The sequence below is a fragment of the Zerene cesonia genome, chromosome 17 (genome assembly GCF_012273895.1).
Source record: "Zerene cesonia ecotype Mississippi chromosome 17, Zerene_cesonia_1.1, whole genome shotgun sequence".
In the NCBI taxonomy this organism is placed as follows: Eukaryota; Metazoa; Arthropoda; class Insecta; order Lepidoptera; family Pieridae; genus Zerene; species Zerene cesonia.
Window position 1 is genome coordinate 9,437,919 of NC_052118.1, and position 22,964 is coordinate 9,460,882.

A 22,964-nucleotide genomic window follows, 5' to 3' on the forward strand; every position below is an offset into this window, starting at 1 on the left:
AGTAATAAATGTTATTTGCAGTTAACAATTTTCTTTTTTCTTTATTACAATATTTATGGCAAGACTAGGTATAAAATACAAATCGTACCTACTAATATTATAAATGCGAAAGTTTTTAAGGATGTGTGTGTGTTTGTTGCTCTTGCACGCAAAAACTACTGAATCGATTGTAATAAAATTTGGTACGGAGACAGCTGAACATCTGGAATAACATATAGGCAACTTTTTATCCCGATATTTCTACGGGATACGGACTTACGCGGGTGAAACCGCGGGGCGCAGCTTGGTACAATATAATCTTCACAATCATCGACAACGCTATATACCTAAGCTTAGAATTTGGCATATTCGAAAATACGAATCTAAACTGTGGCTTTATTCTGGAAAGATCCAATAGATGGATGTCAATGCCGTCACAACCTATGACGTCGTTGATTGCCAATTATCGAATATCATGTGATTGTGCTAACAGGCTCGTTTGCTGTTTTCAACCCCCGACGCAATTAGAGGGATATTCTTAGTTTGACATGTGTGTTTAACGTCCGACGCAAAAAGAGGGGTGTTTTAAGTTTTACGTGTCTGTCTGTATGTGTCTATCTATCTGTGGCGTCATAGATCCCGAACCGATGAAGCGATTTAATTTTTTTTTTAATTATTAATCTATAGTATCCACCCACTCAATACAAACAGCATCAGCTGTTCAATTTAATTGCACATAGAAGCACAAGTTACTACTTAGTATACGGATAGGTATGTAGCAATACTACATTTAACTATCTACTACTATAGCTTGACTGACACCTACTTCAGGCGGATGCTCATCCAACTGGGTACCACTTTAAATAATCAAATTAATTTACATTCACTTTTAAGTGCCTATATGTGGGTTTGAAATAACTTATTTTTTTATATTAATAAGAATTTTACTGTTTTTAGTGCAAAACAAGTTCTACATTAATGATGTATGTATTCAATATTTTCATAAATTTTATTCATTGTTGACAAGTTCCTTTACTTCATTTTGAGTATAGAAGCCGGTTTCGGTCAAAAGTTTTTTTGTACTATTTTGTATTTTTTTGTACTATAACGCTACCTAATTATACGTTAATAAAAGACTAAATTAAAAATTGTAAATTTACCTGGCAAGTACTTTTTCCTCCCAAGAAGAAGTTGCCAGAGCAGAACATATTCTTGGTGAGCACTGTTGGATAGGATAGGAAGCACTGCAAGAAGCTCACTACGGGCATCTCAACCTCCATCAGCCTATCTGGGATTGAAGATGCACCTTGCTAGAATCATAAATACATTTTTAAGTTAACCTTGGCTTATGAATCACCGAATTAAATAATTTACTTGTAACATTAACTTGTAACGTTCACGATAATAATCATAGGAAAATAACTGACAAAAATAGTTATTTTTATACCATTCGATTTGAAGATTATGATGACGGAAAATTCTATGATTGAACATTTACGTATTCATGAAAAAGTTAACATTGAATGTTTACGTGTGTACATTAAGAAACAAACCTTCTGCATTTACTTGTGCGTTTAGTAAGCGCATTCGTAATAGGGGTTGAATTTTTTTTTTTTGTAATCAGCCAGTTGGCTGGCTGTGATTAAGCTAGTTAGCTTAATCACCCATCCACCTATCCACCCATTTTATTGAGGCTCTTTATTGAATGGAAACGTTACCTCTTGAGCTGATAAAGTGAGGGCTTTGAAATATACAATTTTTATCAGAATCATACTAACCATTGTCCTTCCCCACCCGCTAACAACGATGTTAGAGTTGGCGACAAGTGGTCTGTTTCTAGGAGGAAGTGCAATCGGTTGTATTGTATCTGTGAACTCTATTGGCTTAGCGGTCCTCATGTAAGCAATGTCTTTGTCAAATGGTGGATTGTCATATTCTGGAAATGCTTTTACTTCTGCTATTTCAATTAAAGTACCATTTTTGCGGAAGGAACTACCGGCCCGCATTACAACTGTTTTTGGATCCACACTACAAACAAAGATTTTATATTAAAATCAAAATGTAATAAAATCTAGAATTTCAATATAATACTGCATTTAAATGCTTTAATTTTTCGTATAAAATCTTGTTAGTATTTGTCAATGTTAAATAAAAAATGATAAATGCTTACTTTTGAGCACAGTGTGCGGCAGTCATCACATAATTTTCACTCACAATAAATCCTCCACAGAAATAAGAATTATTCACAATAAACGATACTTGGTAAGGATGGTCCTGAATGTTTGCACTTTGACCATTCACTATTCTGTCGTCTGTATAACCAGGCTCCACATCTTTACCATTTACTGGAACTCTTTCTGATAGAATTATATCTGAAAGGAAATTTAATTTTTTATCTTCTTTTCGGATATCCTTTTCTGGAGTCACTATGGTCACTTAAACTTATTTTTAAGCTTAACTACATGTGTCGTACACTTCTTTGTTAATTGTAAAATAATTAATGAAATCTTTGATGAGACGTAAGCGAAACTCAATTTTCGGTGATTTAATTAACAACGTTTCCATGGAAACGTAAGCGGCAACTGTAATTTATCTTACCCGAATTAACACAGACTGTCGAAGCAAACAAAACAATCCCAGTAAACCACATCGTAACAGAGTCAACAAGAAAGTGAACTATCCCTCCAAATGCACGAGCTATGAATTTCAATTGGTCTCATTACCTTTTTATATTCCTACACAGGCTCATTTGAATATCGCATTGAATAACCCGTATCACGTTACATTGTAATAATGAGTTAGGGTCCATAAAACAGTTATTTTTCCTCTAATGTTTTTAACACTATTAAGGCTATGGCTTCATCCTGATTTTGAAATAATAGTTTTTTTACAAAAAAGATCACCGACGTCTCTGGAAGGGAGAAACCACCTCAAAATCTAAAATGGGACCAAACTATAACAATTTTATGGTATCAAACAAGAAAAGAATCTCTTCAATCTAAAAAAAAATTCTAGTGCAAAATTATTAACTCTCCTGCCCCCATTTTCTGGACGTCAACGGCGTAGATTGAGTTTTATAACTGAAATTGAGATCCTCATACTCTCATGTTTTGTTTATACAAAATTTAATTATATCCATATTGAATGCCCATAAATACTTTGTTCATATTCGTCTCTTCATCATTGTGATTTGCCTGTATCCTCGTGCTAACCGAGCCAACTGGAATCTGACCCTCCAAAGAAATGTTTTCAATGGGATATGCCCAGGCGGAGAGAAAAATTCTATACTAACTTCATAATCTAATATATAAAATTCTCGTGTCACAGTTTTCGTTGCCATACTCCTCCGAAACGGCTTGACTGATTTTGATCGGTATCTATGAGAATCGGCCAACATCTATTTTTCATCCCCCTAAATTATAAGAGTAAGGCAGAACAGAGTTTGCCGGGTCAGCTAGTTATTACATAATTCTGTTCATATGGACTATTATTGTGGTTTTCAATTTTATAATTAAGGCTTACATATTCGAGTATAAAAATATCCAAACAACAAGTTACTTAAAACACGAGTTATGCATAAACAGGAAAGCAAATTATTTATTTTGATCACAATACCCAGTTATAACAAAGCTCTTCATCATGAGTTCCCAATATATTTCAAGCCCCAAAGAGGATAAGTAAATAAAATTTAAGTTTCATCCAGAGTGCTTTCCATAAGATTTCCTATTTATCTTTGTCTAAACAGAATCATAAACCAATCAAAGGGACTAACTTATAAAAGTCGCTCTCCTTAAATCCCAAGTACCTTTAGAACATTCAGAGCCTTTAGGATAAGAAAATTTTAAAACAATGTAATCCAAGGGAAAGTTAGATGATTCATTCCTAAGTGATACATCATTTGCCACTTAGCCGACTGCCAGTTTACGTGACAAAAATGTATTAAAACAATCGTATTGCTTATCTTTCTTTTTTGTCAATACGTCATTCTATAGTCTGTGTTTTGTAAATGTGTATTATTTATTTGGTGTACTGCAGAATTATTGATAAAGTAGTTCATAATGATAGGCCCGTATTCTTTTTCTCACCCTTACAATTCATTCCTTTATTCCCGTAGTCCATCCTTTCCTTTTCCTTTATCCCTTAAAAGCGTAGAACGCCTTCACAGCGGCCCTACTCTGCATATGTTCATGGGCGTTGGTGATGGCTTACCATCAGGCGAACGATCAGTTCAATTGCCTGCTATACAAAAAGAAACTAGATTAAGGAATTAACTTAAATGCTTTCTTATCCACTACATTTTCTTCAAATGATGCGCTTTAACTTCAGATAAAATACAAGATTTATTGTGGATTCGTCTCTAGAGAATAATTACTAAGTAAATAAAATGCCTATGTGACTAAATAACTAAATGGCTGAATACTTTATGGTGTACATCATTTGCAATTACAGAAGACCAATAGGATCCAGTAAAATGTTAAACGTGGAAGGACCGATATAATAAGATTTACATTTTAGCTGTTTTTATATAAAAGATAAATATGTAGTGTAAAATATATTTAAAAAAGAAAATTATGGACAAATTAGCCATTTGAGAAGCAGTGAGAAGGAACCCGACCCTAACAAATATTAGCACTTTCAAGTGTTCTACAAATGAAGTCCAGGGATTCGCTAGTTAAATAATACCACATCGTGGCAGAATTTTAGTTAATTATAGTTAATAATATTTATTACTTCTGAAATAATTCGAAAATAGTCAATGTACACATCGATTGAATAAAAATTATTTATTGATGTTTCTTAAATAAAAGTATTAATTTGATTTGAGAATTATATAGTGTCCACATTACAGTTATATATGTGATTGGAAAAAAAAGTTTTATATGCACTAAAATAAACGAATTTTCATACGCTTTGTGGCATATTTACAACAGTTAAAGCTGCGAACTTAATTCCAATACAAATTCACTACTTGGTTGCAACTATTCATCAAAAACCACACTTCATTATATTTGCATAGAGTTAAATTAGCAATTCTTTAACGTTCATTGAAAACGCTGTATATTTCGTCTAATATAACTGATCATAAAGCTTAATTTCAGTTTAGCTTAAGGCAATCTAGACTAATAATGCTACAGCTATGTATAAAGCTTACTGAATATATGATACCACGGTTTCATGGAACGCAAGTATCTCTTAAAATTTACCTTAATGTAACCTTACTGTTATGCCAATAGTTATTTTTATATTATAAAGAAAAATGATATATCGATTTGTTCATATAAGCCAATGCTTTTTAAATCCGTAAATATTTAAATTGAAATAAAATTTAGATATTTATTTTTAATTTTGAAAACTTAGCTGCTACAAAAGTGCGTGTGATGTGTTGTGGTTAACAGTTTTTGAAGGAGTAAGCAGGACACTAGGATAATCAATGTATGACGCATGCGAATAGTACGCAAGCAAAAAACTTGCGGATATGCTGCCATATTCGTGCGATCGTACAGGAAATGCTCCCCAAGGAATATATTATATAACGCGTCATAACTCGACAAAATAATAATTTATACGATAGAAATATATGCTAGTCTATTCTTATAGATACGTTTACGTATAGTATAGTTTCTGAGCTTTTACATTGAATATGATTTAATTGACTCTGCATGCATTATATATTTTATTCCAAATGCATGAATACAAATTTATAACCAAAATCGCCTATTAATAAATTCTTTTTCACTATTTGTATTGCGATAAGTTAATATTCACATACATTCGATTTCTGATTTTCGCATTTGTTCACGTACGGATCTAATTATGACTATTGTGATACATTATGTATAGTATTATTGTTATACATTATATGTATATTAGCTACTATAATTACAGTATACAAATACATTTTCTCTAATAATAAATAAATAGCTTTTAATAATATCAACTGTTTATCCTGAATTTCCCTTTAATAATGTGACTCAGAAAAGGGCCACACTTATTTAAAATATAGCTTCAATGTCTATATAACCTATATAGGCATTGAGTTATGATACCTATGTCTAACAGCATATGGAAAAAGGAGATAATTTTTAACCACTGTTCGAATAAATAATTCAAATTCGTTTAAAAAGGTAGCTCCTAAATTATATTTTTACATCAAATTAACTTTGAAAGGCTTTATACAGAAACGGTCTGTCTTTAATTATACCTGTATGTATATATTGATTAGTTTTGATACAAATGTATCATATTAATCGCATATTTATGTCCAACACGAATGTTTGGTATTCACCTGCATATTATTTGTGATATTTATGTGAAGGATATATTGCACTATGATTTACATTGTCGCTTATAAAACAACGTGGTATAGTCGAGATAACAGTGTCATGAGCAATATCTATTTCGCTGCAGCATTTTTTTTATGTCATAGCGGGCAACTGAGCTGGTGGTTCGCCTATGGTAAGCGATCACCACCACCCATTCGCAAAGTACCTCTGCGAATGCGCTGCCCGCTTTTATGGGGTAAGGGAAATGGATTAACAACTGGAAAGAAGGAATGAACTAGGACGGGCGAGGAATAGGGAAACGGGCCTCCGGCTCCCCCACACACCATACGAAACACATGCCACTATTTCGCGCCAGTTTTCTGTGGGGGTGTGGTACTTCCCCGGTGCGAGCTGGCCCAATTCGTGCCGAAGCGTGCAAAAATATCATAAAATTGCTCCGTTGCGATGTGAAAGATAGGCGAACAAACACATATTCACATTTATAATACGTGTATGAGTAGAGATGTATGTATCTCTGTAAGCATCACCCTGTTCGAGTATAAATGAAAGCAGACATTTATTTAAATAATTACGTTCTTAATAATATTTAAATCTGCCTCATATCAAAGGAGTTTTGAATATCAAATGACATTGATTATTGCATCGGATATAACCGGTTTTGCCGCCAATGCTTTAAGAATATAAATCAAATGACATTTTTTCAATATAATAGCGGGTAATTGTACACATAACAATTAAACCTGGTGACACAGGTAATATAAATAATAATTCTGATGGCATCAAGCCGAGCCAGCTTATACCACAGAAGCCTGTGAGGTCATAAAATGTATTATGTGGGTACGTGTGTGATAAGCTTTACACACACACATATATACTATATTATGCCAAACTGTTCATGAAAGTATAGATGGCAAAAGTCGTGTGTAAGTTTGGGTTGCTTACTTATTTTTAAACTAGTTTTCTGCCGCGACTTAATATAAGATTTACAGTTACAGTAACTTTTTGATTAACCGTTCACATGGATCCCGTAGCTATGACATTTCTAAGATAAAACTATTCTATGTTCCTTTTGAGGTTTTGAGCTATTTTTGTACCAATTTCATCAGTATTGGTTTAATGGTATAGGCGCGCATCTTATCCACTGGATACGCAGGCGAAGCAGGGGCAAAAAGCTAGTTTCTAATATTTGTAACTTTACCAGATATCAAATAAACACACGAATTTTTATAATGGGTATTGGTACTTCATATTGCGTAGGTATCCTCTGAGCTAGCCATTCATTTAGCTTTTTGTAATACCCATCATTATTATCTAATCTTTTAAGCCCTGAGGATTAACTCTAGAGGCGATCAAAATAATTATTTTAATGACGATAACAGAATTGTCATAAATTGCTCCCAATTGCGCTGCGATCATATCTATAATTACCATATTTATTTATAGCTTAGTTATTAAAAAACCTATATGAATTTATGTTGTGTTAAATTGAAATTTATACAATAATACCAGCTCTTACATCTGTATTTTTTTTATGTATACATACTAGTATGTTTCAGAAAACGTTATTAAAAACTTATCTCTATATAATCGAATACATTATTACATATGATGTTCATATTTTTTTATTAATCCCACTTAGGTATTTGCTTCTATATAGCTCTACAAAGACATGACGCCTAGGAAAATATTCCTGGGCGGTGGTAGCTCATACAATTGGGGGGCGACCCACCAGCTTCATGGCCGATGACAAAAGAAAAAAAAACATAATTTTATAGTTCACGCACACACTATCTGAAGCAAGAAAAAGTAGTTCGAAAAAACTAGTAGATCGGCTTCTACTTCATTCCCTTCCCTGAAACGAGGATATTTTTCCATTGGTAAGCCTCATTTACTCGCCCAATGTTAGTGTCATTCAAATGCCAAAAGATACTTGTTCTGCTGTAGTTTTAGTTAAAGAATCTATGATTCAATATTTCCAATACAAAATATACCTACTCACACACACTTAACATTTCTTACATCGTCAATATTGTATACATAGCGTGACTACACGCATAATTCATATAAAAACTTCTATAGACGTGTACTTGGCCTTCCCCACACGATATAACCTTTTCGCAAATTTTCCCTGCGCGCTGGCCATGTGTCGATTATACATAGAATAATGTATTTTTATAATAGTTACATGATCTGATCGGGCTTGCGTTGATAGTTACTGGTAATGGGTGAAACTTTACATTATGAATCTGTCTGGTTAAATCAGAATGAGTGGTAGTTAACATGCATGATACTGCCATATTCATTTAAAGAGATTTCGATTAAGTGTTTATGAAATGTCTGAATTTTCATTGGTTGTTTTTGTAAAGATATTCAGAGATATGTTGTTCATATTTTCTCATTATTTGAATAAGAAAATTTTATATTTAATGATCCTGATTATATGTTTAAAATGTGCTGTAAAATTGTCAAGCTTGTATTACAAGGTATTCAGCACATAAAAGAATACATATAAAAGGTAGTGTCGTCATGTTTTCAAAAATATTGCTTTGTACTTCCAACTAAAATACTCATACCATATTTAAGTATTTTAAAAAATAATTCAAACCAAACCCAATAACGAATCATCCGAGATAACTCATGTCCACCTCTGATTCAACACGTTTTTAACAATCGTGATCCATACAATATTTCGATACAAAATCATGAGATCTGGTCACTCCGCACTCTTACTAGATACGCTATTACCCAAATCACCTGTAACACATAGTGCTCCATAATGATTGTAATTATTTTTCCGTGACCAGCACAATTATGCGATGGAAGTGAACTAATAGTAAGGAAAAATGTTTATCATTCAGTACTTAGATAAATCGCGGTATTATCAAACGTTCGAGTGTCCGGACTATAATTTAACGAAATGAAATTATAGTTTGCATGTGTGTACGCTTTTTAAGTTTGCTCATTCATTATTATTACTTGTTTACAATAAAGTATTATTAGTAGTCATATTAATTTTAATCTGGCAATACTCGTAAATCCCAATTCAGAATAATGAATTTAACTATAAGAAAATCTCAAAGGATAAAAACTAAAAACCCACCAAAACAATACAACCGGTTCTAAATGTAATTCTAAATGTTATTAAGCAAAATCTTTAATTGGTCATTTAATAAGAAGATATTATTAAATCACTATGACCTTTAAATCACGTCGTGGTGAGTGATAATTCATATTTATTTTGCGCTAGCTTCTCGAGCACGGCTTCGCACGTATATTCAAGTTAATCCTCCCAAAAAATTAGATGTTTCGACTCGGTAAAGGTAGCCTACGTTACTAAATAAACACATAATTCTTTGTACCATCTTGCGTACAATAAACTTACTCGGGATTTTAGTTTAAACCATTATTTTCAGTCTTAGATACTCTTTACTTCAATTTTACAATGTGTTTCATTGTATAAAGTGAAGATACAAACTAGGTCACCCCATAAATCCAATTTCTTCTACTCTTTTGGTTTAAGTGTATGCTTAAATCAAATATTATTTCAATTATTACAATATTGCACATTCGGTCTAGCGGTCTAGGGCATAGCTGCGGTAAAGCGTTGGACGCGGGTTCGAATCCCGCCTCACGATATATGATTTCTATTTTTTTTCGTTCAGTAAATTGCGTTCAATATTAAAGAAAAATGAAAAAATCACAATATTAGGTTTCCACTATAGCAGTTGTTTTGGTTCAATGTTTTTCTATTGTCCTATCCGACAGACCGTGACATCACACACGTACCTATTACTGAAAAACGACGTGAATAGCAATTATTATACTACAAAGTGCACTGTCATATCCCTATATATGCTGTAGTAATCGACATTAAAATTATATTTTTTAATACAAAACCAAAGCGCCTTCAAATCGTCTGAATTAGTCTTAAATGAACTGGGACGACACGGGAGTATAAGTATTCAAATAAAAAACAATCATCTGATTGACTTTACCCAGTAAAAAACTTATAAGAAACGAGGTTATTATACACATAAATAATTTTACTAATTCTTTTTTCCTTTTTCCAATCTCACTTCACACTAATATTAAAAATGTGACAATTTTCTTTGTGTGTCCGTCAATCACGCTGAAACTACTGTACGCATTTTGATTTATTATGCAGACATGGTATGAGCTGACTTACTTTTTACTATGTATCCCGATTAAAGGCTCTCTTGGGATTAAACAGAAATCTTGATATCCGGGCGGAGCCGGGACGAGCGTCTAGTTTTTTAATATTTTCCATTTATTTCAGTCATAGATAATATTAAACTAGAAATAAAATTCAGCAAAGGTTCCGTTCTATCGATACAATATTGTAATCATTTGTTTAATGTTTCACATTGGTTGATACGGTTGTTGATTATCTCAATACATGACGTGGGGCCGAAGAAATCGAAAGAGTAGAAGGCATTGGATTTCGACTTTCGAACTTATGTTAGATCATTGGTGGTCGAGATTCAGGCTACAAAAGACGCGGGTTCAAATGCCGCCTCGATTTTAGTAATCTATAGACATTTCAAGCATTTTCTGGTATTAATTTATTGTGAGGATTATCAAAACTAGTCTAGTCTAGTCTAGTTCAATTCCTAGACATAATATTATCTTATTTCTGCGAAATTCATAGCTCGATGCTTTTGAAGTGATTGCGGAAATGTAGTTTTATATAAAATACGTAGAATCGCTAATTGAAACATTCATAGCGATCAATTATCATGATAAGTCTACTTAATGCTAAATTTATTAAGTATATTTAAATTAAGCTTTATTGTAATCAAGTCTTGGGAGAAATCATATCAAAAATATTTATAAAAATGTTTGTAATTTACTTTTTTGTTATGTTGTGTAAATTTTTCTTAGCCTTGTGACGGGCGGACGCACAGACCGACAGACGGGCAGCAGAATCTTATAGGATTTGCCGTATACCCTTAGTATCGGTATCGGTGCTGTGGTTTTATCTTCCAGAGAGACAGATTTTCACAACCAAAAAGATGAATATAATAAAGATAATTATCATTATACTAATTTAGACATAATCTCATACATATTTAGAAATGTAATCTTCGTGTTATCTTATGTGCAATGATGTTCTGCAATTGTCTTCTTATGCATACCTTAATTAGTACATACCTAAAGATCTATAAGATCTTCAACCAAGGATTTAATTAATGTCTGATGAAATATAGGAATTTCATAGAATATTAGAATGTATTTAAGACAAGCTGCTTGTCCCAGTTTCACCCGGGTTGACCCAGAATATAAAAAATGTTTTACTTGTCACTTAGTAAATATGCATTTTAACATTTTCCAAATAGTATTGCCCGTTTGTTTATCTAACGATAATCTTTACAAAGAAATTAATATTATGATAATTTAATAAACAGTTGATTTGTTCTTTAAGATTTGTTATATTTTGGACGTCATCTAATAAGCTTCATTTAAACACAAAAATATTTGTATATAGTGTGGTTTTTGTAAGTGGTAGTCGAGCACGCTTCGGCACGAATTGGGCCAGCTCGCACCGAGGAAGTACCACACCACCACAGACGACCGGCGCGAGATAGTATTCTGCTGTGTTTCGTTCGGTGAGTGGGGGAGCCGGAGGCCCATATCCTTTTCCTTACCCATCCCATTACTTTCTTAATCCCTTCCCAACTTAAAGTCGGCAATCCATTTGTAGAGGCGTGAGGTCTGCAATGGACCTTCATGGGCCAAATGTTCATGGGCGGTGGTAGCGCTTACCATCAGGCGTCCCACCAGCTCCATTGCCGACTGTGACATAAAAAAAATCGTTTTTTCGTTACGTGACATTAGAACTGTCTGCATTTAATATTTTCAAAACATGTTAAAACGAAAAAAAAAAAAATTTAATGTCATCGTTTTGTTTCTTTACAACGCACTTTGTATTTTGTATTATCTATATTTATGGTCAAGGTAGACTATAAAATAATAATTACTTACGTAACATTGTAACTAATATATTTTTTTACTAAATCCAATAAATAAGTGTGTGTCGTAAGTGGAAACGCGCAGGATGACACTGAGTTTAAAACTTATAAAACTAAAAAGTGGACTAGAGTTGAATTAAGTATTTAGTGACATCTATCAAGGTGCCTAATGTCCTGCATATCAGTTCTTCTGTTTACATTTGATGCATTTTATTTAAGAATTGATAGATAAAAGAGAAGATAATAAAGTTAATAAACAGTCAGACAGTGTTACTAACGCATTAACTCTATTATGTGAAAAATGTTCTGACATACTTTAATATTTTAAATTATTAACGAAACTATTTCTATAGTTTATAAAGTACATATAATAGACTAAAAGTATCAATAAAATGCACATAAGATATACCGCAACTTGATTCAAAGGCCAACCTTACGTCATCTAACGATTCTTAAACCTGTCCATCGGCTTTTGTTTTTATCGTGAAAAGTTTACACACGTGCGCGGGCGCAGGCTGTATTGTATTGTTTACGTCCGCCGTGAACGGTCATGTACAAAGAAAATATAATAACATGAAACGATCGTCATAATACGTACTCCTTGACAGTTACCAAAATTTAAATTAGGAACGTATGTGACTCGGACTTTGGAATTGCGTTTGGTGAAGTTTAATTGGTTTGAGTTGAATTCGAAATGTTGGGGAAAAATGCGAAACTTTTCTTCGGTCTGTCTGTGTGCGCTTTGATAGTTTCCATTATATTGGCGGTATGGGGCTTCCCGAAGATCGTCAGTCGGCAGATACAAAAGGTAAGAACTTTTAATTCTCACTCTCAAAATATAGATATTTATTTAAGCTAACAATATCTTCATAAGCTTGTGTATAATAAATGTCGAACATAATTCGACGTTGTAATTGATATCAGATTTAAATCACTTTATAACAATGAATTACTATATAATAATATTGCAATATCAATAACAAAATATGTTTAACAATTTTTGTTTGTTTTTTCGTTATTATTATTATATGCTTAACATATATAGAAGAAATATTTTACCTGAACCAAAGCAAAGGTCATTCACTGTTACCAATATCTGAGAAAAAAACTCAGCAAAAACAAAATAAATAGTTGTAATACTTCGCTATCCATCACTGTCATCTTCATTTTTCGAATACATTATAGTGTACGTATACAATTTTATACATTAACATTAAATCATTTTTATCTACGCTCTACCATGTATTTTTAAATCTTCAATAAACACTTATTCAAATGTTGTTGTAATTTATAAATATTGCATTCTAAAAGTAACATAATTAAAGTAAAGTACATTTTCAACTAATTTCAATTAAAATATTAGACAGAATAACTCTATTTGTAAATTTAGACGCTAAAACAAATAAAATAGTTAGATTTTTTTAAAATAAAGTTACAATATATTACATAATAAAATATATTACATGAATTCATGTTATTCGAGGTGGGATAATAACATAGTAATCACGAAGTAAATAAAACTGACAGTTAAAGAGATAAAAAGTTATTCTCATGAAACGTTTTTCGAGAAAAATATTTAATATAATAACTGGTGACTAAATTAATTTGAAATATGCAATCAAATTCATCGACGACTTCAGGGACTTCAGGGAACATTTATTTAAATTGTTGCTGATATAGGCGCGTTTAAACAAACAAACTCTTCATCATTGTGTTATTAATATAGAGCAGTATTTAAGTATACTGTGGTATAGATTTACATAAGTTATTTAATTCATTTACACTGTCTGTCTCTTAATTAAAATAAACATCGAGTTTTCCCCAATAATTATATTATGGAAAGGGTTTATTAAATATTTTAATTAATCGTAATAGTAATTCTAACCTTGGCTAAGGCTGGGATGGTAAACGGTGTGGCGTGACATGTCGTAAAGGAGGTCAATCGGATTATTTCTAGGTTATTATAACGTTTCTGTTTATTCAATTGAAATATATTCTGTGTCATGTCAAACAGATAATAACAACGATTTTCTTAAAGTAATATCATTTTAATGTATTAAATTAATTGGAGGTTCAAAATGGAGGTTCTCAAACGACTGTATCTGTAATTTTTTTTGGGTTTGTTTCCACCGTACGTTCAACTGGGTGAACTGACTTTGATGATTCATTTTCACTTGAAATCTTTAATTATAAAGATAAACGATTTATTGAAAAAAAAATGCCAAACCCAATAAAAATAAAAAATTATGTATATAACATATTCGACTAGAAATTCCATTACAATACAAAATTTACATAATAACACTACCACATATCAGTCTGTGAAGCAGCAAGTCTGATCAGTGTTATTAATACTGAGGGATTACCGTGACGTCTTAAAGCAGTGCTAATTCCAGTGTCGGAAAATGATGGCGCTAGATGATCTATATTATAGCTGTGTATTCATCCGAGACTGAAATAAGAACTGATTTACCTCACATTTTCACGGCCTCCGCGGAGGTAACCCGGGTTCTTGAATTATGTATTTTTTTTTTCAAATTTTATTTCATATATTAAGTTCAACATGTGTCATGTTATTATAAATATTTTCAAGTTACAGAAGGTTGAGTGGAGCAAATAACATATTAGCAACAAGGCCACCCATGAACCGTTTTCTTTTCTTCAATGCTTTTTTTATTATATATTTTTATATAGCCATAGTTAATTAAAATGAATAAAACATTAATGAATCATTTGATTGATTGGCTTTTAAATATAAATAGATGAAAAAGAATAGTTTTATATAAAACACAAGGAATATACATATATTGTTTACTTATGATGTATATTGTTTGGTTATTACTATGCTAATGTATAAGGTAATCATTTATTATTGTCTGTCAGGAAACATTAAATGCCTCCGATCTTACTCTATCGTTTAAGTTCCATTGCAATAATTTTTGTCATTGCACAATTGTTTTAAACAAAAATTCATTCTATAATAACCACCGATTCTTGTTTTAAAATGGGAGCATATCATAATTTCCTATCAAACTCCAAAAGAATCATGTTAATCTGTTAAAAACACACAAAGTTATCTAGTAATAAAAAGCAAACAAAATACAATCGAATTAAGAACATTCTTCGTTTTTAGCAACGCCAATTTAAGATAATGTGCACTTTCAAATTTGTGTTTTATATGGAAACTAGCTGCGCCCCGCGGTTTCACCCGCGTATGTCCGTATCCCGTAGGAATATCGGGATAAAGAGTTGCCTATATGTTATTCCAGTTATCCAGCTATCTACATACCAAATTTTATTGCAATCGGTTAAGTAGTTTTTGCGTGAAACAGCAACAAACACACACACATCGTTACAAACTTTCGCATTTATAATATTAGTAGGATTTTTTTGGTAAGACTTTGAACTCATAATCTCATAAATACAACACAAGGTAGTAACAAATATTTATTACTCAGCGTTTATTGCAATCGACTACTGATTGTGCATTAACTTCAAATACCTGTTAAAATTAATTATGCCATGCGAACTGGCGTGTCTTACCATTGTTTTCTTTTACTATAAGTATTATTGTAGAAATGTGCGGTACAATGTAATTGATAATGTAAAATTAGGGCTATCATTCGCCCAAATTTCTCTCGGATAGGGTTGTCATCCAAGAAGTTTTTCTCGAAAACTGGTTCTTAAGTCAGGACAATTCATCTCAAGTGATGTTGAAGTCTTAGGATTTTTATTTTGAGTCTGGCGCTAGTTTATAGCAATTTGCAAATGTAATTTTATTAGAATCCACCTCTCTAAATACTAAAATCAATCAAAATCTATTCAGCAAATCAAGGGGTGGTTATTTTCGATTTAAAATCTATAAAGTCGGAGATAAATTGCATGAAGTCAAATCATAAATTTTCTTATAGAGCGTCTAAAAAATACCACATAACTGTATTTTTCCATAGTGGCATAAGGTACGATGATTTTATTAAAAGTAGCATTATACATTTATATCTTAAATAACATTATAAAGCTGAAGAGTTTGTTTGTTAGAAAGCGCTAATCTCGGGAACTACCGTTCTGAAAAATTCTTTCAGTTTTACATAGCCCATTTATTACCCATATACCTTTTCTCGATTCAATTTACAGGATAACAACATATTTCTAAAATGAATATTGAAATCATTTATAGTAATGACGACTGAATTATACAAAACATCTGTATCAATAACTAAAGAAATTTATAATCATTGTTCTCGTATAATGCAAGGCCGTTTATTGAAATAAATAATAATTATTTAAAGATTATTTTGGTACTTATGGATTTTTTAAATAGTGGAAAGGCACAATTTTTTGCAATAATTATATGACTATGACTTATATATATTTATCAAGCACTAGTTGTTCGCCCCGGCTTCGTCTGTAATACATATAAAGCCTATGTCGTTATTTGAAGTTGCTGATCTCTAATGATGAAAGAATTTCTGGTGGTTCAGTGGTTTTTGCGTTAAAACGTTACAAACTACATACTATATAACTACTACTATAACTATATAATATATACATAATATAAGAGTAGTTTTCCAGTGCTGGCATATGAGTATGTAACAGAAATTTACAGTTAAAACAAGATTACGTTAAATAAACAACACTTCTCCGCTATATGACGACTTGGAATATATTCTTACGATATTACTGTTCGCATCTTAGAAATAAAAGTTAAATATCATATAATACTCACATATAACTAAAGTAGCTATGCAATGTAATAACTATGCATAGTTATTGATTGAAATGTTTCATACACTACCTTATTAGAATCCTGTGAAATATTCAAAGACACACACACACAACGTAGGTGAATGAAATTGTATGCTTCGTCAATATATAAATGGATAGAACTCTGGATATATTTGGTGTCAAAGCATAGAGCTGATTTTCAGTGACTCTGTACTAGCTTCTGAGTTGTCATTAGTAGTTGCTCATCTTATTTGTTTTAATTAACTAACGGTATACGGTTTCGCACGTGCTGTATGTGAAAAGGCATGGGACATGGTTGATCGTAGAAATCCTATGGGACTGGGAAATGGATGTGATAAACCCCGGAGCTGTATACATTTTCCTTTATTACGTGAGCGAAGCTGCGGGCGGAAAGCTTGAAGATTTTGCTGTCACTTACACTCGGAGATCAAGTATATATCCAAGTATAAAATAATTTTTTATATCAGTCCAGTAGTTCCTGTAATAGACGCATTCATATACAAACTCTTCAGCTGTATATTATGAGAGTGCATTTATTAAGATTTTTCTTAAATTTCCAGGGTGTACAATTAGATAAATCATCAGAAATGTTTGAAAAATGGCGGAAGCTGCCGATGCCTCTGCATTTCAAAGTATACTTATTCAATGTTACCAACGTCGACGATATAATGGCAGGAAGAAAACCAGTGCTGAATGAAGTCGGCCCCTTTGTGTATAAGTAAGTGGTATATTTTATTGATTGTCATATACAGAATTGTCGTAGAATTACTTAAAAGTGCCCTAAAGAAGTCTAATTAAGAGGTTATGAGGTCGTGCCGTAATCTGCTTATTTTAATTATTTTCGATTATCGTTTGTGAGGAAGACAATAATAATTTGAACTTTTTTTTATTATAAAAGTCATAGTTTTATTGTATCAGATGGGTTGACTATTTTTTCAAAATAATGTCGCATGTTTGCTACTATCCATATTCATTCCCATTTATGCCCTACGCTACTCAATCTTCTAAAATATTTATAATATTAAAATATATAAGAAGATAATATGTCACTATCGATTGTCATCACCAATTTTCATAGTACATTAAATTTCTAGTATAATTTGAGTGTATTTAAAGAAATATAATATAGCTTCATCTTATAAATTTACTATGAAAAAATTTTAAATAACTTCTTACACACAATTGCTTATAAGAATTATACAGGAGCAATATTTTCGGCGTTCTTAACATTGTCCAATAAAAAATATAAAATTATAAACTCACGGTTATAAACAGTTTTATCACTTTTATTAAATTTATTAAACGCCTAGTCTTACAATAGAATTGTCCTACAAGAAGCGGAAAATAAGGAAACGAGACAATGGGATGAAAAACTGCAAAACACATTAAAATTGCATTATTGTATTCAAATTCTATTCAATTAATTCTCACGTTTCTTAAATATGCTTAGAGGAAGACTGATTATTAATGTCTATATCCAATGGATCTGTTGGAAGAATAGGCTATATAGAAGAAACTTGTTATAAAGCTAAAATGCTTTGAAATTTCCTTAATGAGCCAAAGATTATAAGTATTGTGGGATTCTGAAAACTCAAGTGTCTATTTAAGTTTAATTTATAATAAAGAAATGTTTAATTACTTTGCTGCGATTCTTTTCTGTCTTTAAGCAAGTATTGTAAGATGGTATCTGTGCATTAAGTGAAGTTTAAGTAATCCGAAAATGATATATCAACACAGCTTATGTGGTTCTTTCTTTTATGTAGCGAAACTAAAAGGTATTTAAGTCTTCGTATAATTCTTTCATATCGAAAAGTCTTAAATATTAATAACATCTACCATGCTGCTACTTTACGCCAATTTTTGAGATATATGGTACCTTCCCCAGTGCGAGTTGACCCATTGCGTGTTGAAGCGTTCTCGAATTTCACATACTCATAACTATATCTCATTTACAGAGAATATCGGGAGCGAACAATACTAGGCTACGGTGATAACGACACCATAGAATACACCATGAAGAAGACATTTGTATACGACAAGGAAGCTTCTGGAGGTCTCAGTGATGACCAAGAAGTCACCATTATCAATTATTCTTATATGGTTAGTAAAATATTTTCATCAGTATCGCATGTTTTTTTATAAGAACGCGTGGGCATGCGTGAACACAGGACACAAGCCTCCTATGAGGGTTCAGTCCACAATCCACCACGCTAGCCAAGTGCGGATTGGCAGGTGTCACATATCGCCGAACTTTTGATCCTTGGACATGCCGATTTCCTCATGATAATTTCTTTCAACGTTTTGACCGATTGTGACACATGCACAGATAAATTGAAAAAAATCTATTTATTCCTTGCACGCTCGCCTGGTCTCGAACCCCCGTCACATCGACTTTAAGTCCGATATCCTCACCACTGAATTTAATCAAATAATGTGTAAATTAGGCAAAAATATTCTATTGTCATATTATTTATTGAGGAAATAAATAATAATTATTTTTTCCATTGATAAAAAGTACTCTTTTATGTTTTGCATCTTAAGAACTTGCATGTTTAATTACTTTGCTATATTTATCTCATAATATAATCATCTTTAATATAACTACAAGTTTTTCTTACACATCTATATTAAAAATATTGTTGTATTTTAATTGTATCCTCATAGTATATCCGCAGTTCCCACATTATGATGTTTAATGAACACTTATATCGTAATTGTGATGTGTATGCAAATAGTTTTTTTACTAGCCGTTAATTCTCATGACAACCGCTATGTTTAAAAGTTACAAGCGTGTATTCCATTCGTAAAAAACACCGTAATCTCGTGTTTTTCATCCGACTTGAAAAAAGGTGGTGGTTCTTAATTTAACTACATTTTGTTTGTTTGTTGACTTAAATCGGTTGCCTTGTGATTCCTTAGCCCCATTTAAATTTCGTTTTGTTTTGACAAATGGAAGGCGGTTAAGAATTTTGTTGACAACAATTAAATACGTAATAGAAATCGTTAGCATATTTAATTCAAATATTATATTTTATGGAAATATTAAGTCAAGATTTAGGGTACTACCATGAGAAATCATAAATTCATTCTCAATTTTTCAAAGTAAAAACAATCTTAGCAAAGTTTCATTTGTGAATACCAATTTAGATGACTATTTGAAATTCCGCCAATTATTTTAAATAAGACACAATTAAACCTTTACCATATTTACAAATGAAATATTTATATTCTACAATTACAATATTTTTGTTTTATTTGATTTTACACTATTTCAGAATGCAATATTAACAGCACACGACCTAATGCCAGGTATTATAGGTCTTTTGAATTCAGCAATGGGTGCGTTCTTCTCCAGTGAGGTGGTCCCATTCGTCCAGGTCAAAGCAAAGGACCTGTTCTTTGATGGAATCTACCTCAATTGCGCTTTAAACCATTCTGCTTTAGGTAAGCACTTCAACGTGTATGAAATTATATATTTTAAAAGCAACGCACCCAAATACTTATCATCTATCGACTTATTATCTATCGACTTCAAAAAAGGACTGCATTTTTTAGCTTACCTTAGAAATTTCGACTGGATTAACCCAATTGATTAATCTCTTTTTTATTTGAAAGGTTCCTGTCGTCCCATTGAAATTTGATCTTGTTCTAACAATTTAAAGGCGGTTTAGTTTTTATTAAGAGCTATCTAATGAAATAATTCATGATGTTACACTTACTATTTTTCGAACACGAGCACGAATAAAGTGAAATGAAAGCAAACCAAGCCATTCCGATAAACAGGCGGTCTTATCGCTGATGCAGCGATCTCTTTCAGACATCCAGGTAGTTAACGAGACGCAGTAATTATTTAAAAACAAGTTACATGTCGGGTTTTGCTAGTATGGTATTATGTTAAATGTGGTTTTGCTAAGAAAAAGTTACATGGAACTTTCGAAATATGAAAAGTAGTTTATGGGTATAGTTCAGAAGAGATTTTTTGTTATACATATCACTACGATCATATGAAAGAAAATAACGGCTATTTAAGGTGTATTTCCTTCTCCTAGCCCTTCCCGGTCCATTCCTTCTTTCTATTCATCAATCCTTTCCTTATCCCTTGAAAGCGGGCAGCGCATTCTCAGAGGTTTACCATCAGGCAAACCACCAGCTCAGTTTACCGCTATGACATAAAAAAAAAATTAAATTGATATGAATCTTAACTCCAATTATGGTAAAATAAAATTCCACTGAACACTAAAAACATTCTTCATTACTTAGAAAAATTCGGTTATGAGGCGGGACGCATGGGATCGAACTTCTTGTAACCAATTGAATTTGAATACTTATAAAAACCCAAAAACATCCTACATTCACCTTAACCTACATTCTTCAATGTCAAAAGTCAAGTCCTAAAACTAAATCTCTTTAAATAGAAACCAAAAAAATACTCATCAGTTTTCTATTATACAAAAATTTCAAAGAAGCAGACACGTTAAAACGTGCGTTAAAATTTACAAAATTGAATGACATGTATATAATTTCCGTTGCGGCCTACAACCATTCACTACAAAGGCAATGGAATTTTGATGAAACATAGTCGATTGTTGAAAATATTCTTTTCATTTTGATCAGTATCGAAAAGTTATTCCATGAAGAGTGCTAGACAATTGTGAAAGGTATTAAATGTTAATAATTTTGGCTACTTCTGTCATTGCGGTCGAGATTCGACCCCATTTAAAATTTTAGGTTATTGCAATCACAGATAACATAATTCTATACTAGTAGTAGTTGTATTTATACATTTTTGCTCTTTACACTTGCGCGTCAAAACATGCTTGTGTTTAGATTGTTTTTTATGTTTCACTACATACATAGTATAAAACAAAGTCACTTTAAAAGTCACTTAAATCTTTAAAACTGCTCACCGGATTTTGATGGGTTTTTTTTTAATAGATAGTGATTCAAGGAAGTTTTATATGTACAATAATATCTACTAAACTACTCCGAATTAAACGCATCCGAAGCCGCGGGCAAATGCTAGTTTCAATATATGTTCAACCGACAAGAACAGAGAAGAGGTAATCAATTCGCCTGTACTTTTTTGTGTTTATTACCTCATAATTTTTTAATGAGTGAACTGATATTGATGATTCTTTTTTTTTAATTTAGCCAAGTTCTGAAAATTTTAATATACTCTAATTTTTTGTTTAAATAGCATAATTTAACATTCATAAGCATATAAGCATTCTGCACTACTATTTTTATTAGAGTATCTTTCTTTCTCGTGTCTAGAGATAGCTAGAGAGTGAGATAGGCTGTAGCCTACATCTAACCGTGGAGAAGCATCTGGAGGAAACCTTATATCCTACCTTTAAAAAGGGATTCAAAAGATTTTATTCACGTATATAGGTGTGCGATATAATAGTGTGGGCGTATGGGGTTATGTCTGTGTGGGTGTGGATGTAAGAGTGCGAATGTGTGGGTGCTCAGGGTAATGCATAGCCACAGACACATTTTGCACATATTATGATAAAATATTAACCCATTAGTGCCCAGGTCAACTCTCACACATTATTATAAATAAACATAACATATATCTTTCTCCCTTTACTTAATGAAACTAAAGCGAGAGACCAGATTACTAAATAGTCACTACGAAAGACAGACAATACGGGTGCAGTCAGATTTTTGTTCAAGAAAGGAAAAAGTGAAATGACTAAAAGTTTATGACCATAAGAAAAACATTAAAGATTGCAAAAATAGACTCGAACGGGCTCCTGTATTGTATTTTCGGAGACCTTTATGGATTGTAACACTCACAGGCTAAATAAATAAATACGCAATCCTAAATTATATTTTTATGAATTTAAAATTTTAAACGTTTCGAGTGGGGGAAGGGTGTTGATACTTAATAAAATATAGTTTAAAAAAACTAAAAAACACGCTTTTCAAGCACATCAAACTAAAAACTATAAAATAATTT

General features: G+C 32.0%; 2 protein-coding genes across 2 annotated transcripts in view; one reads left to right on the forward strand and one right to left on the reverse strand.

The window, feature by feature from the left end:
• The window catches only part of LOC119833633 (trypsin-2-like), a 4,375-nt gene extending 1,701 nt beyond the window's left edge, over positions 1-2,674 (reverse strand). Inside the window, exons 1-4 of the mRNA XM_038357727.1 lie at positions 2,578-2,674; positions 2,150-2,351; positions 1,758-2,007; positions 1,140-1,289 (exon numbers count right to left, since the gene is read on the reverse strand). Coding sequence (XP_038213655.1) covers positions 1,140-1,289; positions 1,758-2,007; positions 2,150-2,351; positions 2,578-2,629 — 654 coding nt within the window. The 5' untranslated portion in view covers positions 2,630-2,674. The remainder of the gene's footprint in view (positions 1-1,139; positions 1,290-1,757; positions 2,008-2,149; positions 2,352-2,577) is intronic.
• A 10,077-nt stretch (positions 2,675-12,751) lies between these two features.
• LOC119833475 (sensory neuron membrane protein 2-like) overlaps positions 12,752-22,964 on the forward strand; it is a 19,144-nt gene continuing 8,931 nt past the window's right edge. Inside the window, exons 1-4 of the mRNA XM_038357492.1 lie at positions 12,752-13,061; positions 17,560-17,717; positions 18,955-19,099; positions 20,275-20,443. Coding sequence (XP_038213420.1) covers positions 12,948-13,061; positions 17,560-17,717; positions 18,955-19,099; positions 20,275-20,443 — 586 coding nt within the window. The 5' untranslated portion in view covers positions 12,752-12,947. The remainder of the gene's footprint in view (positions 13,062-17,559; positions 17,718-18,954; positions 19,100-20,274; positions 20,444-22,964) is intronic.